This window comes from Scyliorhinus canicula, chromosome 19 (genome assembly GCF_902713615.1).
Source record: "Scyliorhinus canicula chromosome 19, sScyCan1.1, whole genome shotgun sequence".
NCBI lineage: Eukaryota > Metazoa > Chordata > Chondrichthyes > Carcharhiniformes > Scyliorhinidae > Scyliorhinus > Scyliorhinus canicula.
Window position 1 is genome coordinate 95634535 of NC_052164.1, and position 19500 is coordinate 95654034.

General features: G+C 48.7%; 1 protein-coding gene across 1 annotated transcript in view; it reads left to right on the forward strand.

Moving 5' to 3' along the window:
• Window positions 1-19500, forward strand: part of si:dkey-103g5.4 — a 203581-nt gene that overhangs the window by 164650 nt on the left and 19431 nt on the right. The window contains exons 23-28 of the mRNA XM_038778804.1: window positions 4084-4494; window positions 7271-7441; window positions 9832-9989; window positions 13154-13324; window positions 14252-14393; window positions 16155-16339. Of these exons, the coding sequence (XP_038634732.1) occupies window positions 4084-4494; window positions 7271-7441; window positions 9832-9989; window positions 13154-13324; window positions 14252-14393; window positions 16155-16339 (1238 nt within the window). The remainder of the gene's footprint in view (window positions 1-4083; window positions 4495-7270; window positions 7442-9831; window positions 9990-13153; window positions 13325-14251; window positions 14394-16154; window positions 16340-19500) is intronic.

The following is a 19500-nucleotide window of genomic DNA, read 5'->3' on the forward strand; positions in this document are numbered from 1 at the left end:
GCTGTGAAGCCACAGTGCTAACCACTGTGCTACCGTGCTGCCCACTGCCATGTTTGTAAAATTAATTCTATGTGATTATTTAAACACTGTGAACGGTGCTAAGTGCTTCACAGTCAATTATTTATTTGGGAAGTACAGTCATTGTTGCTATGTGAGGAAATAGGGCAAACAATTCACACACAAGAAGCCGGATTCTCCAGTCCCCGAGCTGCATGTTTCACCGTCTGGATTCCCTCTGCCCGCCAGTTGCCAATGGGATTTCCATTGAAGCCGTCCCACGCCGTTGGGAAACCCATGGACGGGGTGCACTGTTGCCTTGGTTAAGTGCTTCATCCAAAAGGCTACCTTTGACAATGCAGCACTCCCTATTTTTGATTTGATTTGATTTATTATTGTCACATGTATTAATATACAGTGAAAAGTACTGTTTCTTGCATGCTGCACAAACAATGCATACCGTACATAAGGAAGGAAGGAGAGACCGCTGAATATAATGTTACAGTTATAGCAAGGTGTAGAGAAAAGATCAACTTAATGCAAGATAGCTCCATTCAAAAGTCTGATGCCAGTAGGGAAGAAGCTGTTCTTGAGTCGGTTGGTACTTTGGTACCTTTGGTATCTTTTTCCTGACGGAAGGAGGTGGAAGAGAGTATGTCCGGGGTGCGTGGGGTCCTTAATTATGCTGACTGCCTTCCCGAGGCAGCGGGAATTATAGATAGAGTCAATGGATGGGAGGCTGGTTTGCGTGATGGACTGGGCTACATTCACAACCTTTTGTAGTTTCCTGCGGTCTTGGGCAGAGCAGGCTCCATACCAAGCTGTGATACAACCAGAAAGAATGCTTTCTATGGTGCATCTGTGGAAGTTGGTGAGGGTCGTAGCTGACATGCCAAATTTCCTCAGTCTTCTGAGAAAGTAGAGTCGTCGGTGGGCTTTCTTAACTATAGTGTCGGAGGGCAGCATGGTGGCGCAGTGAGTAGCATTGCTGCCTCACGGCGCGGAGGTCCCAGGTTCGATCCTGGCTCTGGGTCACTGTCTGTGTGGAGTTTGCACATTCTTCCCGTGTTTGCGTGGGTTTCACCCCCACAACCCAAAGGTGTGCAGGCTAGGTGAATTGACCACGCTAAATTGCCCCTTAATTGGAAAAAATGAATTGGGTACTCTAAATTTAAAAAAGAAAAAAAAACTATAGTGTCGGCATGGGGGGACCAGGACAGGCTGTTGGTGATCTGGTACACCTAAAAACTTGAAGCTCTCGACCCTTTCTACTTTGTTCCCATTGATGTAGACGGGCATGTTCTCCACTATGCTTCCTAAAGTCGATGATGCTCTCCTTCGTTTTGTTGACATTGACAGCTTGGAACTGAAGTGTCAGTCTCAAGTTGTAATGTTGTTTTAACTTGTGACCTCTTGCCTCGAGAATCAGATTTGCTACTGAGCCAAGCGAATACTTATGCACATGTAATGACGTAAGTCAGGTGTTACACCTTCCATTGTCAGGGTCACAGATGAACGATAAGTAGCAGGACAATGAACCAAAGTTGTGTCTGGCTTCAGAACTGACCAACCCCCACGCCGCCTCAGACCTCAGCAAAGAAAAATAAAATTGAAGGTGGTGGAGAAAGGTGTATTCAAAAGTCAAAGATTTCAATATATTTAAGGGACATTATTTACTTGGGTTGCCATATCTTTCTACATTCAATATTGAAACTTATCAAAGAACTTCCTTCAAGGCAAATATTTCCAGGTGTGTATCACGTCGGAAACATTTTGCTTCTCAAAGCTTAATGAAACATCGACAGTTTTGCATTAACTATCTCAGCTCATTTTCTGCTAAAAACATGATTCATTGGCCGGGATTCTCCCCTACCCGGCGGGGCGGGGGATCCCGGGGTGATGGAGTGGCGTGAACCACTCCAGCGTCGGGCCGCCCCAAAAGTGCGGAAGTCTCTGAAGTCACATTGAGGGGCTAGGCCCGCGCCGGAGTGGTTCCCACTCCGCCGGCTGGCGTGAACGGCCTTTGGCACCACGCCATCTGGGGCCAAAAGGACTTCGCCGGCCGGCGCAAGTCCACGCATGCGCCGGAGCATCAGCGGCTGCTGATGTCATCCCCGCACATGCGCAGGGGAGGGGGTCACCTCCGCCTCTGCCGTGGTGAAAACCATGACGAAGGAGGAAGGAAAAGAGTGCCCCCACGGCATGGGCCCGCCGGCCGATCGGTGGGCCCCGATCGCGGGCCAGGCCACCATGGGGGCATCCCCCCCGGGGCAAGATTGCCCCACGCCGCCCCAACCCCCCCCCCCCCACCCCACCCAGACCCTGGAGCCCGCCCGCACCACCAGTCCCGCTGGTCAGGTAGGTGTTTTGATTCCCGCTGGCAGGAGAGGCTTGACAGCGACGGGACCAGCCCATCGCGGGCCGGAGAATCGCCGGGGGGGGTCCCGCCAACCGGCGCGGCGCGATTCCCGCCCCCGCCGAATCTCTGGTGGCGGAGAATTCGGGACACGGCGGGGGCGGGATTGACGCCGGACCCCTGCGATTCTCCGACCTGGCGGAGGGGGTCGGAAAATCCCGCCCATGGTTTTGTTACGGTCAGATTTTACTATTCCAATGCACTCCTGGCTGGTCTCCAACATTCTACCCTCTGTAAAATTGAGCTACTCGAAAACCCTATTACGTGTATCTTAACTTTCAGCCCCATTTCCCCAATCGCTCTATGCGTATTGTTGACCTCTACGCATATTGGGTCCCAGACCAGCAACCTCCTCGATTTTAATACATTCATCCTCCTCAAATCCCTTTGGAACCTCGCCCCTCCCGATCTCTGTATTTTCCTCCAGCTTCACAGCTCGCTGAGATCTCTGTGCCCATCTAATTCTGGTCCCGGGCCCCACCGATTTAAATTGCTCCCCCTCCCCCATACTGTGGTAAGCACCCAGCTGCCGAGGCCCGAGTTGTGGAATTACCACCCTCTCCGCTGCATTTTCCTCACACAGTGATTGTGGTGTTTGTCTCTTTAAGACAGCAAAGCAGAAGAGGGTCACCTGGTTTGAGGGACCAATGAGGACCGAGAGTGGGTGATCACCCCAGAGGGTGGAATCCTCTCTTGGGCAGAATACATCTGGAAGCCGTGCAGTTGGTGTGTAAGGAATGGCTGCTCCAAGGCAGCCTCGGGCATCAAACCTCTGTACATAGTCTTATGGGCCAGGGTTTAGAGAACCCCAAAGTGTATCATGGAGTTCACCTGACCCACAACTTTTAATAGATTGTGGTATGGGGAGCACACGGCCCACTCTACAGGAGTGGTACAGCAGAAATGGAAAAGTATTTTTTCAAGCAAAACAATGTTTATTCTATGAACTCAAGTTAACCTTTTTAAAAAACATAGTGACCATCTTAGCAACCATCAATTCAAATATAACCCCCAAAGGCTACAACACTAAGTAAACCTTTAAGCTTTCCTTTTTAACATCCATAAGACTTAAAACACCTCTTACCAGAAGCACATCAGGTTAAAGTCACTACTGTTATTAGTTTTAAATCACCAGGATCGATTTACAGTCTTTAGATTTCAGAGAGAGATTCATACACCTTCTGGCTGTGGCGGCAGCTATCCAGCTCTGAAAATGAAACTAAAACACGCCCTGCAGCAAACAACCTAAAACGAAAGTAGAAAGCTGACAGACAGCTCAGCTCCACCCGCTCTCTGACATCACTGCCGTAATAAACACTCATTTCTTAAAGGTACTCTCACTACAGATACTTATATACATACCCATTTATAAACACCCATTTCTTAAAGGTTCTCTCACATGACAATAGTTACTCTTTATCAATAAATATATTTTGTTCCTAACGAAGCCTGAAGTGCCTTGACGACGTCTGAAGTGACACCACCTGACACCTCATTTATAGCTCTTCTAAAAACATAACATTTTGTTATCTGACTTCATGTTAGCTCGGTGTTATATTTTGTTTTACAACACTGTGAAATGTTTTAAGATATTTTGTTGTGATAAAGGCGCTATATAAATATATGTTGTCGTTGAGAACATGTGGTGCAATAGTGTAGTTTTCTTTCAGGACTGGTGGTGCCTCTTGGAGGTGTTCTGGAATCTTCACAGACTCCCCTGATCCTTGGGGACAGCTTCTCGGAGCCTCTCAGTGGAAAGTCTGCCCAGATCGCAGGTGTTTACGTTCAGGAGAGTCGAGCGTTGCCCCATGCAGGTGGTTATCAGGCACTGCTAGATTCCGCCTTGCTGGTCTGCGAGATTCAGGCGCTGGAAGCATTGAAGGAGTACAAAGACAGCTCAGTGGTGAAGGAGACCGAGGAGCCGGCCAGTCCCCAGAAGCAGCGAAGTCGGCTGATGGATGCACTGGAGAGTTTAGTGAAGGCTCGGACAAGAAGCTGGGCCCATATCATTCACACTGAGCACAACCTGGAGAGGCAGCGGAAGGAAGCCAAAGGCCTTGCCGACAAAGGTGGAAGTGTTGGTAAGCTTATCATCAAACTGAATGGAGAACACTTTGCCAGGAGATTTTCCCACGCACAACCGAGGCTTCACAGCTTCAAACGTGGCCGTCATTAGCAGATTATCCACTGAAATAAAAACAGAAAATGCTGAACAAACTCAGCAGGTCTGACAGCATCTGTGGAGAGACAACAGAGCTAATCCTTCGCGCCTGGATGACTCTTCGTTTGTGAGGACTTGAACTAAACGGCACCTTGCCGTGATCTCGCAGGCATGGCTGGTGAATTCCAGGCCCCAGGAGAATCCGGCAAATGCATAATTAAATGAGCCTAATGGTTCATTTAAACATTCACATCTGGATTCTGCCCAGCAACATCGAGGTGGCTCGCGAGATTCAACGGAATTTCACGACACGTTCTGAGCGTTGGAAATCCCGCGAGGGTCACAACACCCGAGCCGGGCAGTGTGAGGCCCTTGAATCATGCCTGTTAACTCCACTCTCTCTCCACACCTGCTGAGGTAGTCCAGCATTTGCTGTTTTTGTTTCACATTCCAGCATCCGCAGCCATTTCTTTTATCTGCTGAAACATGCGGGGAGGGGAGGAGTTCAAGTTCAGCTCAAAACTGATGTGAACTCGGGCAATACGGTGGCGCAGTGGGTTAGCCCTGCAGCCTCACGGCGCTGAGGCCCCAGGTTCGATCCCGGCTCTGGGTCACTGTCCGTGTGGAGTTTGCACATTCTCCCCGTGTCTGCGTGGGTTTCGTCCCCACAACCCAAAGATGTGCAGGGTAGGTGGATTGGCCACGCTAAATTGCCCCTTAATTGGAAAAAATTAATTGGGTACTCTAAATTTATTAAAAAAATAAAATTAAAATAAAAAATATATAAAAACTGATGTGAACTCAAGGGATCGTCCAGTCCTCTTGCCTGAAGTTTGCATCCGGAGACCCACAAACATGGTTAAGATCCTAGAACTCCCTTGCTATCAGCACTGTGGGTGTAGCTACACCACAGGGACTACAGCGGCTCAAAGAGGCGGCTCACCACCACCGTCTCCAGGGCAGTTAAGGATGGGCCAAAAGTGCCAGCCTAGCCAGTGATGCCCACCTCTGAAGAAAATGAGTTGTTGCCATCAAAGAAGTGGCCCGTTGCAGCTCATACGCTGTGGGAGGGTGGGAAATCAGTTGGGATTCAATGTCGAGCAGACCGGCAGCTTGGGCCTGGGAGGCTGCCGTGGCGGGGACAGGGAGAGGAAGAGACCAATCCCAGAGCTGCTGAGCGGAATTCTCCGTGGGAGAAATCCTCCGGTCCGCCGACAGCACACCCACTCCCTCGCGGGTTTCCCTACAGCGTGGGGGTGGCCAGAATGGGAAACTCCATTGGCCGGCTGTGGGAGCGGAGATACCCGCTGCCGGCAGGAGCGCGCCACGCTGGAAAACACGGCTGGGGGAACCGGAGAATCCCGCCCGTTATTTCTGGTCCCAGAAAATGTTTCCTCAAAAAACTTTTCCAAATGTTTATCTGAATGGCTTCCAATCACTTCTTTAAGGATCACTGGTTGGGTCACTCTCTCTCTCCATTTGGAGCTGAAATTTGAAATTCGAGTCCTCGAACTAACAGAGGAAGCTGATTTCATTATTTATGCCAAGGGGCAAGCTGGAATTTACATTAGGCGAGCGTTGCACCCCCCCCCCCCCCCCCCCCCCCAGTCCTACTTGGTTTACACCTGATGACACTCAGTTGAAAAGTATACCAGTTCTCAAAAGTACTTTGTTCATGTGGTGTGTATGTTACTGTTCAGTTGGAATCTGGTGTAGGCTGGAGATATACATAGTGAGGATCACATCTCTAATGTTCTTTCAGCATGTGCTGGGCCAGGAATCCTGTCACTCTTACCACCAGCCACTAGTGTGTGCAGGAAAGATTTGCAGGTTGATACTCAACCTGTGCGGCTGTGTTATGAACGCACATTCCTTGGCCATCAAGTCCTGGAGTCAAAACCCAGAGCCCCTGGCTCAGAGGTACAGAAACTTCCCATTGTGCCAAAATGAGTCAATCCACTAAAAATAACACAAGTCCATTATTCCTTCAGCTTCTGAAGCAGGTGCATCTTCAGTCAGCAGTGTGACTGAAGACACCATTCCCCTATTTTTATTGCTGATGGTGGGCATCGCTTTGCAGGAGATGGTACTCAGGGAAACTGTCAAGCAAGTCTCCCTCACGCCATCCCTCTTCAAGTAACATGCCTTAAGAGGGCATTAGCACAGACTTCCATATGTTGCTCCATGGTTATGCTCGGCAAGGTACTGCAGTGGTTTACTGTTGCCTTCTGGAGTTTCTAGTTGACCAGGAGACTCTCCCACTCATACCACTTGCCGTAGAAGTATGAAATGAAAATCGCTTATTGACACGAGTAGGCTTCAATGAAGTTACTGTGAAAAGCCCCTAGTCGCCACATTCCAGCGCCTGTTCGGGGAGGCTAGTATGGGAATTGAACCGTGCTGCTGGCCTGCCTTGGTCTGCTTTAAAAGCCAGTGATTTAGCCCAGTGTGCTAAACCAGCCCCAGGGTATTGGGAGGATGTGCAGGTTGATCATCAACCCGTTTGCTAACGTTATTAATGCACTTTCCATGGCTAATAAGTCCCAGAATGGGTCTTGAACCCAGAATCTCTGGCACAAATATATAAATGCTGCCACTGCACCACAAGATCCCCCTTTCAAGTGAGTCTGTAGGAGACAAAACTAGGGGGGAAAGGAACAATGTTCATTTTAAAATCAATATTGCTTTCCCTATAGGGATGATACAATTTACCAACACGGGTCTGCTGTTACCTGCTGTCATTGGGATGCAGATACCTGATCCTGAAGGTTCGAATCTGGAAGTGCCTATTTTAGGAGTGGAGTACGACAGAGCTACTGATCAACTTGTTCCTCTCGCTGGGACCATGGAGGATCCAGATGGGAAAGGTACTTTCTTAAGTGAATCCATCATTGAAAACCTTTATTTATGTGGAGAGGTTCGGGTTGCTGGGGTTGTTCTTCTCAAATAAGGTTGGGAGAAGAATTGATAATAAGTTTTCAAAATCGAGTAGTCTGGTTAGAATGGATGGAGGGGGTGGACAGAGAAACAGACCCCATTAGTGGAAGGGTCAAGAGCCAAAGATCACCAACGTAAGGAGATTGGGAAAAGAACCAACGGCAATATGAGCTTTTCTAATTACTTACTGTAGCTACATTTCTAATTACTTACTGTAGCTACATCTACTGTAGCTACATTTCTAATTACTTACTGTAGCTACATCTACTGTAGCTACATTTCTAATTACTTACTGTAGCTACATTTCTAATTACTTACTGTAGCTATATCTACTGTAGCTACATTTCTAATTACTTACTGTAGCTACATTTCTAATTACTTACTGTAGCTATATCTACTGTAGCTACATTTCTAATTACTTACTGTAGCTACATCTACTGTAGCTACATTTCTAATTACTTACTGTAGCTACATCTACTGTAGCTACATTTCTAATTACTTACTGTAGCTATATCTACTGTAGCTACATTTCTAATTACTTACTGTAGCTACATCTACTGTAGCTACATTTCTAATTACTTACTGTAGCTACATCTACTGTAGCTACATTTCTAATTACTTACTGTAGCTACATTTTGTGATCCATGCACTCGGGCACCCAGGTTCCTCCGAATCTCAGAGCTCTGCAATCTCTCACCGTTGAGATAATATGCTTCTTTACCACTCCCCCTGCCAAAATGGACCATTTCACAGTTTTCCGCGTTATGCTCCATTTGCCAGATCTTTTCCCGCGCACTTAACCTGTCCCTTTGTGGCCTCCTTATGTCCTCTTCACAACTTACTTTCCCACTTCTCTTTGTGTGTCAGAAAATTTAGCTACCGTACCTTTAATCTGGTCATCCAAGCCATTTGTATAAATTGTAAAAGAAATTGAGGCCCGAGCACCGATCCCTGCGGCACACCGCTCATAACATTCTGCTAACCAAAAGAATACCCAATTGTGCCTTGTAGCTGGGTGGGATTTTCCCCACCGCCCCCCCCCCCCCCCCCAACCACCCCCACTTCATGCTTTGCGGAGGTGGAGATGGCCCGCCATTGACCGTTGGTGGTATCTTCCGGTCCCGCCGCTGTCAATGATGTTTCTCATTGTTCGCACCCCATGCTGCAGAGGAGCCCACAGCAGGGGGTCGCCATTCTCGGGACCCCTCGCAGGCGTGGCCAGAAAATCCCACCCGCCATTTCCTGTTAGTTGGGGGTCAAAAATACAGGTTATTAGAAAAGCTACTGGAGTGTTATCATTTATTGTAAGGGGAATTGAATATAAAATTAGCAAGGTAATGGTTTAGTTGTGCAGGGCATTGGTGGGCCTGCATCTGGAGTATTGTGTACCGTATTGGTCTCTTTATTTAATCGTTATATTGGAAGCCGTTCAAACAAGGTTTACTGGATTAGTATCAGGAATGGGCAGGTCATCTTATGAGGAAAGGTTGGATAGGCTTGGCCCGTGTCTGCTGGAGTTTAGAATAAGAGGTGACTTGATCGAAACATATAAGATCCTGAGGCATCTTGATAGAATGGATGTGGAAAGGAGGTTTCCACTTGAAGAGAATTTAGAACTGGGGTCACTATTTAAAAATAAGACATGGTCCATTTAAGACAGAAATGAGGAGAAATATTTTATCGCAGAGAATTGAGAGGCTTTGGAACTCACTTCCTCAAAAGGCGGTGGAAGCAGAATCTTTTGCAGGGATTTTGGGCCCCAGTTTGCCGCAGGTGCAAATGGTGGTAGGGGCGCAAAATCCCAAAAGAGGCCAAAGACGAGATTCTTGCAAGTGAGATCTCATGACGCAATCGTCCCCACCCTCCCACCAGTAACATAATGGATTTCCCACCATACAATGATCGGAATCCCATTTAAATACATTTTGATATGATTAGCGGGGTTCCCCGCTGTATCGTTTCGCCACATTTGGATCTCCAGCTTACTGACTTGAAGTGACGTCGATCAGGTTTTCACCTGGTCTGGAGGAATGTGGGCCAGTCGAAGAGAACCTGCCATGGGTGCACAGGTAGGTACAGTCCCCAGAGGTGATAGACATGCCTGGTCAGTTCCCTGCCATTGCCCCCTGGTCCTGCCACCGGGTCACTGCCAAATTGCCACAATAACTTGGTTAGCTCTAATTATTTTGAACTTAGAGGTGACTCTCTAAAATGTGGCTTCAGATCTTCAACTAAATTTTAAAATGCAAACCTAAAAACACAACGGATTCCCTAAGAGTTCCCTAAATTTTGAGCTACTCATGCATTTTCTGTTTTCCAGGACTGATACCAATCACACTGGGTGCCAGAAGTATAGATGCGATCACTGGTGAACTTGGTCCAGTTGTAGGCGCTCGTATAGATCCCCAAACAAAGATTGTGGTACCTGTCACACAGACATCAGGAATTTCCACCAGAAGAAAACCAGCTGGAGGAATGGTAATACAATGGGGAGATAGCATACCACTGCGGTTCCAGTGTTTTTACTTATTCATTTCCCCATTCATGTTTCGACAAAATGTTTCTCATTGCACTCCAGCGATGATGTGGGCAAAGAGTCAGATCCATAGCATTGTAGTCTCATTTTCCAACGCACATTCCTGGCAGCCAGAGCTCCCGGCTGGTAATGTAATCCCATGAAATTATATGTGTTTACGTTTCTACTTTGTCACTACTAATTACTAAGAAAGGGACTATGCTGGGCCATTGGTGTTGTGATTGTGTCAGCGTGACTAACACAGCCTTTGCCAATGATGGTAAATGAGTCTAATGCACTTTATATGTTTCTGATGGTGGAGTAATTGGACACCCTTCCATTCCCCTATGTAGGAACACACTCAAGGTGAGGTTCATGGGAAAGCTAATCAAGGTATTTAAAAAAGTAAAGCGATTTCAGAGGATAGATGCAGGGAAATTGTTTTCTCTGGGAGGGGGAACTAAAAACAGGGAGCGTAACAGTGAAATTGGAGAAAGATGTGACGTGTGCAGGATTTTAGGTATATATTGGATTATAAAAATTTAAGCATTAAAAGCCTGGGTTAGAGTGTGCTTGACTGCAGCAGTCATGTTTTAAAATGATCTTGTTTTGCAAGACCGGAAAGGTTTCAGTAAAAAGCCCGGGCTAATGCACTGTCAAGGGGGAGTCCTTGGGGAGTTAATGTGCGGGATTCTCCTTTCGCGGGACTAAGTCCCCATGCAGGCGGGAAAACCGGCAAGAACCACCCCGGCATCAACAGCCCCCGAAAGTGCGGAATTCTCCACACTTCCGGGGGCTAGATGGACGCCGGAGATGTTGGTGCCATGCCAGCCGGCGCCGAAGGGACTGCGTGATCTCGTGCATGCGCAGACCGGCCAGGGTATTCTGGCGTATGCGTGATGGTTGTCTTCTCCGCGCCGGCCATGGCTGAGCCCTACAGGGGCTGGTGTGGAAGGAAGGAGTGCCGCCACAGCACAGGCCCACCCACAGTATGGTGGGCTCCGATCACGGGCCAGGCCACCGTGGGCCCCCCACTGGGGTTGGATCCCTCCGTACCCCTCCCCGAGGACAGCCCCAGCCAACGTACCTGCCAGGTCCCACGGTGCGGGACAATATCTAACCCACGCCGATGGGACTGGCTAAAAACAGACGGCTGCTCGGCCTATTGGAGCCCGGAGAATTGGCGGGAGTGCCGCTGCCAACGGCCCCCCGACTGGCGTGGCATGAACCCCGCCCCGACCGAAAACCGGTGCTGGAGAATACGGCAGCCGGCATCGGGGCAGTGGGGCGGGATTCACGCCGCCCGCGCAGGAATTCTCCGATCCATCGTGGGGGGGTCAAAGAATCCCACTGATAGTGTTTTCATCCTGGGAGTTAATTTCTTTCAGCTTGGGGAGATCATGTCATTGCTGGGTGGAGCTAAGACATTCAGACATTTTGAGCAGTAGTGTTTAAGGGGTAAGTGTAAGCTATTTTTTGGGTGTAAGGTTAAAGATTTCAATACTGTGTTAATATACCAATTTAAAATACCAAATCCCTACTTCTTTGTGTCATCACTCCTGAAGTGAAGTATTCTTTCCGCACAGTCTTCCAAAATGAAATAAAATATTGGAGTTTCGGTCCAGTATCCGAGCCACTGTGGGGTCTGGTCTGGGATTGTAATATGGAACAATTAAGAATGAAATCACGTTTTTACTCGAAGGGTATTGAGAATCTTGAAAGTTTTTCCAAAAGACTCTGTGAACTGGGGAACAATTCAAATTTTCAAAACTGTAGAATTTTGTTACATCAAGCTCTCTTGTGATCGGCAGCAGAAGAAGCTCAATGGGGTTTAGATACAGATTGACCATGATCTCATTAAATACTGGAAAAGGCTCAAAGGACTGAACAGGTTACTCCTCTTCCTAGGAATTCTGCCAATAATGTCCCACCTGAAAAGACTGATCCTTTCAGCACCAGTGTAATATTTATCAATTTCCTGTACACGCCATCTTTCAGTTTCGTGAAGTGATATTGCCAATGAATGCCTAATTAGGGACAATTGAATTGAGATTTCCTTTTTTTAATAAATTTAGAGTACACAATTATTTTTTTCCAATCAAGGGGCAATTTAGCGTGGCCATTCCACCTACCCTGCTCACCTTTGGGTTGTGGGGGCGAGACCCATGCAGAGATGGAGAGAATGTGCAATCTCCAGACGGACAGTGACCCGGGGCCGGGATCGAACCCGGGTCCTCAGTGCCGTGAGGCAGCAGAGCTAACCATTGTGCCACCGTGCCGCCCAAATTGAGATTTCCTAAACACATTTGACATAAGATCTGGACAGCTAAAATACAGACAGGAGCATATTTCAACCATGCTTGCTGGGTTCAAAGCCAGGCTGCAGAGGTGAAAGTGCCTGGTCTCTCCCTTTCACTACAAGGCCGGGATTCTCCCCTACCCCGGCGGGGCAGGGGGGGTCCCGGCGTAGCGGAGTGGCACCAACCACTCCGCCGTCGGGCCTCCCCAAAGGTGCAGAATACGCGCCCAAATCGGCACCAACGGCTTTTGACGCCCGCCGCCCGGCGCCGGGGCTGGCCGAAAGGCCTTCACCGGTTCATGCATGCGCCGGTGCGTCAGCTCCCGCTGACGTCACCATCGGCGCATGCGCGGTAGGGGGGGTTCTCTTTCGCCTCCGCCATGGTGGAGTCCGTGGCGGCGGCGGGGGAAAAAGAGTGCCCCCACGGCACAGGCCCGCCCGCGGATCGGTGGGCCCCGATCGCGGGCCTGGCCACCGTGGGGGCACCCCGCGGGGTCCGATCGCCCTGCGCCACCCCCAGGACCCCAGGGGCCCGCTCGCGCCGCCGATCCCGCCATCACCAGAGGTGGTTCAAACCACGGCGGCAAGAGAGGCCTCTCAGCGGCGGGACTTCGGCCCATCACGGGCCGGAGAATCGCCGCAGGGGACACGTCGATCGGCACAGCGTGATTCCCGCTCCCGCCAATTCCCGGATGGCGGAGAATTCCAGCCACAGCAGGGACGGCATTTTCGCTGGTCCCGGGCGATTCTCCGACCCTGCGGGGTGTCGGAGAATTTTACCCCAGATCTTTTCATAATTTAAATTCTAAAGAACATTTGGCACCCCAGGTTCACGGCTATATTCATGTTTCTGTTCAGCTCGATGCCCTTGAAGAGGAACTCAATTATAGACGTGCTCACTGGCATCATCAACGGCACAAGGAAGAAGCTCTTCATATTGATTTGAAGGGTTTGATACAGGAGGTTTCGGACACCAAAGCCGATTGCAAATTTGAGAAGGTATAGTATTCTTAGCGCAAGGTCTATAATAAAGCTCTTGAAGTCGGTGTCAGCGTTTTTTTGTTCATACAGAACTTGAGTATTGATGAAAACAGAAGCATGCTGTCGCAGCGTTTCATCCTGAACTCATCAGAGCAGTTCACAAGAATACCAATAGTAAAGGGAGCAAGAATTTATAATTTAATATAATAAATATATTTTTAATTAAATGTATTTATTTTACAATTCTACTTGCCAACCAATCAACACTCTCTTCTCTTGTAGCATGGTTTGTTGTTTTCTTTACTATCAGTGTTCTTGCGAACTGTTCTGATGAGTGTAAGATAAAAAGCTTCGACAGCATGTCTCTTTTTTTCAGCAATACTCAATATTTAATGGTGCAGTAGAACTTAAATGTCCAATTAAAAGATCGAAGTTACAGCTGCATCTGATGATATTTGGTTGGTCATTTAAACCTGTTCAAACAGTTCTCACCTCAGTATCACGATCTTTACACATCCAATTGCTGAATCACAAACTGCCACTTGTACATTTCTCTCACTTCCTCTACATTAAAATCCAAAAGTATTTACATTGCATATACACCTCCATACAACGAGATTTTTATTTAATTATTCCTTGTCAATTACTCCAGTTTTCCCTGCTTAAAAGTCTCTTTTTCCATTTGGCTAACAAGATTTTGTAAGCTTCTTTATTTAGCGATCATTGGAATCCTGCATCTAATCAATACTCTGGTATTGTTCTGCAAGAGTAGTTCATCCTTTTTTGGACTACGGAAATGACACTTAAGACATTGTTTCTTCAGTCACAAGCTACAGCCCCGAGAAGAGGTTCAGTGGCTCCATTGCTTCGATTCACTGTTTTGACGATTCTTTCCCTCTGTGGATGGTGCAGCAGGTCTGAATCTTTTCACTTGGTTTTCCTTAGGTTGAGGAGGATGTGACAGCCCTTGAAGATGCCATTGACTTGTTGCAAGACTCTGCACAGAGTGAAACACAACGCAGGGACATACAGGAATCACACTTTGCATCCTCGATGCCAAATGACATTGTGCTTTTAGTTTCTCATGGTAAGCTCTGTGGCACCAGTAAGTCTAATTTCAACTTCCAACCAATTAATTTGTTAATTTCCCAAACACAGAGGGTGGGATTCTCCGTTGCCTGCCGCCGATATTGTATTCGGCAATTGGACAGAGAATCCCTGTTTATGACCGTATTCGGACGCTCCGCCGCCTCCAAAATGACGTCAATGAGGAGTATGTTGCATGCCGTTGGGACGGCCTCAGAATGTTACCTGAAGGCGCTCCCCCGATGCTCCGCCCCCGATGGGCCGAGTTGCCAACGGCACGGGAATGTGTACTCTCAGTTTTCATGAACCCGGCGTGGTGGCTGCGGAACATGTCGTTGTGCGCATGTGCAGCCATGGACCTGGCAATTATCCAGCCGTTTATATCAGGAAGGCCATGGGTGTTACGTGGAGCCGCTGCTCGCCCTTCACCAGTCGCAGGATCGGTGCTGGGTCGTTGCTGATTTTTTTCAGTGTAAAACTAGACACTTCCTCCGGACATAGCCTCAAAATCGGAGAATCCAGCCCAGGGTCTCTAAACGGTGGAGACAACCACACTCGCAGTGGATTTTTTATTCTGTTCCCTCTTTACAGCTATTTTAGCCCCTTTGACGCTGTGTTTACCCTTTGCTCTGCCTTGTTTATAACATGAGATAGAATCCACAAGGTTGTATGAAGGTAAAAGATGGCAGTGCATGAGTCTGCAACCCAAAGTCTGCATGGCCTTTCAACTAATCAATGGCCAGGTAAGAGAATAACCTGTGGCCCAAGAGGCAACATTTATAATGATGCCTTTGGGTGTGATCCACTCAAGGAGGTGGCAGAAGAGAACAAATTCTCACGGTGGATCTCAAGTGGCTCCAAAGCATCAATGTCACCTCAGTGATGATGATACTTGACGCAGTTGTTGGTGTAAATTTCCAGTTTACAACAACAAGGCAGAAGAAGGAGGCTCAGGATTTTTTAGGGGTGGTGAAAGCCCTGCCCACCAACCAGAAAGTCAACACCCGACTACACCAGTCCGAGGAGCCTGCCTGGGCTCGACATTGATGAGGCAGTTAATTGCCTGCCGTTGGAGATTCTGCCCCTTTCCATTGCCAATCAGGTGGCCAGCAGCTCTTCAGTCCCACTGGGAATGGTGGGCACTGCTGGAGCGGCAGCAAATCCCAGAACAGCCATCACGGAAGGAAGCCCTGGAGTACAGGTGAGCTTGTGGGACTCACCGGGGCCAATCAGGCAGGCCCCAGAGAGGGATTGTGGGTAAGGGTGTGCGAGGCGGGATTTTGGTCAAGAGGTCCCAGTGGGTGCAGTCCTTGTCATTGTGGGAACCCCCTGAATGACACAGAGTGCCCAATAAGGAGGGCCCCTTGAGCCCCCAACAAGCCACCACTGGCAGTCTCCCCACATCGTGTGGTGCCTACCCAGAGGCAGGGAGAAGGCAATAGGCAGGCCACCTCCCGCTATCCCACCTGTTGTTATGAAGCCCACCGCCCCTCCTCCCAGCAACCCCCAACCTCCCATGGGCCCTGTAAAATCCTGGCCTCAGATGGTTCAAGGAGAGAGATTTGACCTTCAGAATCCCAAGTATCTTGTCCTGCTGCCTGAATCTCTCCATCGGGCCAGAAAGTGATTTCCCAGGTCCGAGGCACAGCTGCAATATTCTGCACAAACAGTTTTGTGTATGGCTTTACTCATCATTCTTTGATGCCCCCATTGGTTTTATTGCTAATCTGAAGCGTGATATCCTGTGATTTCCAATGTATAGTGAATAAGGAGGAAGCAGAGCAGCAGCTTCTGTACTTAGCCATGGCTCAGACGCTCCTTGAGAAGGTGACACAATTTCTTCTAAAGGTACGTGGGGATGAGTCCCGACAGAGGGGTCAACTGAAGGAACTACAGGAGGGCATCGACCGGCAAGCAGAAGAATCTTCCAGATGGAGGTACCAGCAGGTGGGCAAACAATCGCACACAGTGTGCACCTGAAGTGCAAGTTGTTTTATAGTGACCATTCACTCACTAAAGGTTTTCTGGTCCTTAACAATTGTTATGGAAACTAGAATAATAATCCTTATTGTCACAAGTAGGCGTACATTAACTCTGCAATGAAGTTACTGTGAAAAGCCCCTAGTCGCCACACTCCGGCGCCTGTTCGGGTACACAGAAGGAGAATTCAGAATGTCCAATTCACCTAACAGCACGTCTTTCGGGACTTGTGGGAGGAAACCGGAGCCCCCGGAGGAAACCCACGCAAACACGGGGAGAACGTGCAGACAGTGACCCAAGCCGGGAATCGAACCTGGGATCCCGGCGCCGTGAAGCAAAAGTGCTAACCACTGTGCTACCATTACAAAGGACACGGTGGGGGGGGGGGGGGGGGGGGGGGGAGATTGACATTATCATAGCTGTTTATTATTCCAGCTAAGGATGTGCATAATGAAAAGCTTATATTGTATTTCCGTTGTTGAGATCTGGATGCACTGCCTGTCATGGGGATGGGCACGCGTTCAGTGGTAACTTTCAAAATGGATTTGGATATTCACTTGTGGAAGAAAAACTTTCAGGACTGCGGGAGAAAGAGCAGAGGACTGCAGCTCATCTCTCAGAGAACCAGCACAGCTGAGTGGGATGAATGGCTTTTTTTGTGATGTACAATTCCATGAACTACTCAATTTCACCAAGGAAAACAAGCGGATAAAACTGTTCTTTTTAAAAGGCAGACAGGATTTCAGATTTCATAAATAGTGGCATTGAGTACAAATGTTGTAGGCTGCTGTAAAAGTCACGATCATCAGGGTTTATGGTCTGCTACCAATGGATTCCCAGGCTACCAACTCGATTTTGAGACTATTAGCACCTTGTCAATAAAAAAAATTCAGAAGGTTAAAATTGACCTTAATGATTCCAAATACCAAGATGCAGGAAGAAGGCTAACTGTGCAGGGCAGCACCAAGGCTGTTTTGACTTGTGCAGGTGGAGATCTGGAAATAGCAAATATAGAACATAGAACATAGAACAGTACTGCACAGAACAGGCCCTTCGGCCCTCAATGTTGTGCCGAGCCATGATCACCCTACTCAAACCCACGTATCCACCCTATACCCGTAACCCAACAACCCCCCCCTTAACCTTACTTTTATTAGGACACTATGGGCAATTTAGCATGGCCAATCCACCTAACCCGCACATCTTTGGACTGTGGGAGGAAACCGGAGCACCCGGAGGAAACCCACGCACACAGGGGGAGGACGTGCAGACTCCACACAGACAGTGACCCAGCCGGGAATCGAACCTGGGACCCTGGAGCTGTGAAGCATTTATGCTGACCACCATGCTACCCTGCTGCCCACTATAGGGTGACTAGAAGTTTGAATTTATACCTTGACTGAGGGAAGGAATTCCACAGTTTTGAGGTGCTGAGAACCAATGAGGTGGAATAAGATATCGATCACGAGACATGGATCGGAAGTTTCAGAGAGACAAACGGTTGGAAAATGGCACGGATGTGATAGTCACCACTGTTTTATTGTGTACACTGCATACAAGGGTATTACGGTAAGGCCCCTATACTACAGATACGGGGGTAGATCTCTGCCTGCTGGCTCCACCCAGTAGGCGGAGTATAAAGGTGTGGGCTCGCCGAGCTGCAGCCATTTCGGCAGCAGCTGCAGGAGGCTCCCTATCTCTGCGTAATAAAGTCTTGATTACTCTCTACTCTCATCTCGTCGTAATTGATAGTGCATCAACGGAAAGACTACAGGTGGCACACACACATGATACCTTCATTCTGAAACAGTGGGAAAGGTGACAGACAGCCTGCCTATCGTGAGCCCAATTAAGCTGTTTAAGTGCTTGTGCTGGCATTTCACTGATTGTGGTCGTGGGGAGAGTGGTAATAATCTTTATTAGTGTCACAAGTAGGCTTACATTAACACTGCAATGAAGTTACTTTGAAAATCCCCAAGTCTCCACACTCCGGCGCCTGTTCGGGTAGACGGAGGGAGAATTCAGAATGTCCAATTCACCTAACGGCACATCTTTTGGGACTTCTGGGAGGACGCCAGAGCACCCAGAGACACAGGGAGAACATGCAGACTCCCCACAGACAGTGACCCAAGTTGGAATCGAACCCAGGACCCTGGCACGGCGCTGTGAAGCAACAGTGCTAACCACTGTGCTACCTTGCAGTGGGCACCATGGTGCAGGGGTGCCTCCTTTTTGGATGATCCTTGGCCCAGAGAGGGGCATCACAGTGGCATTGGCATCCCCCATGGCAAAGGCACTGCCTACCATCAATGACAGCTCCCTCCCTTCCCCTTTCCAGGCCCTGCCTGACTGACCCTGGCACCTCCACTTACTTTATTTAGCGTGCACACAGTCATTGCTGTGATTTAATGCTCCAGGTGCAGCCAAGACAATGGGCTAGCAGAGACACTGCTGAAGATTCTGAGTTGGTGACCATCTATCTGGGCTGGCAGTTCTTGTGGGTGGGCCATTGTCCTTAACAGGATGGCAGCCTTGATGACAGCCACTCAGTTGGTTGCTGCCACCAAAATGCGGCTCGGGAGGGCAGCACAGTATCACAGTGGGTTAGCACTGCGGCCTCATGGCGCCGAGGTCCCAGGTTCAATCCCGGCTCTGGGTCACTGTCCGTGTGGAGTTTGCACATTGTCCCCGTGTCTGCGTGGGTTTCACCCCCACAACCCAAAGGGCAGCACGGTAGCATTGTGGGTAGCACAATTGCTTCACAGCTTCAGGGTCCCAGGTTCGATTCCGGCTTGGGTCACTGTCTGTGTCGAGTCTGCACATCCTCCCTATGTGTGCGTGGGTTTCCTCCGGGTGCTCCGGTTTCCTCCCATAGTCCAAAGATGTGCAGGTTAGGTGGATTGGCCATGATAAATTGCCCTTAGTGTCCAAAATTGCCCTTAGTGTTGGGTGGAGTTACTGGGTTATGGGAATAAGGTGGAGGTGTTGACCTTGGGTAGGGTGCTCTTTCCAAGAGCCGGTGCAGACTCGATGGGCCGAATGGCCTCCTTCTGCAGTGTAAATTCTATGCTATCTATGTGCAGGGTAGGTGGATTGGCCACACTAAATTGCCCCTTAATTAGAAAAAA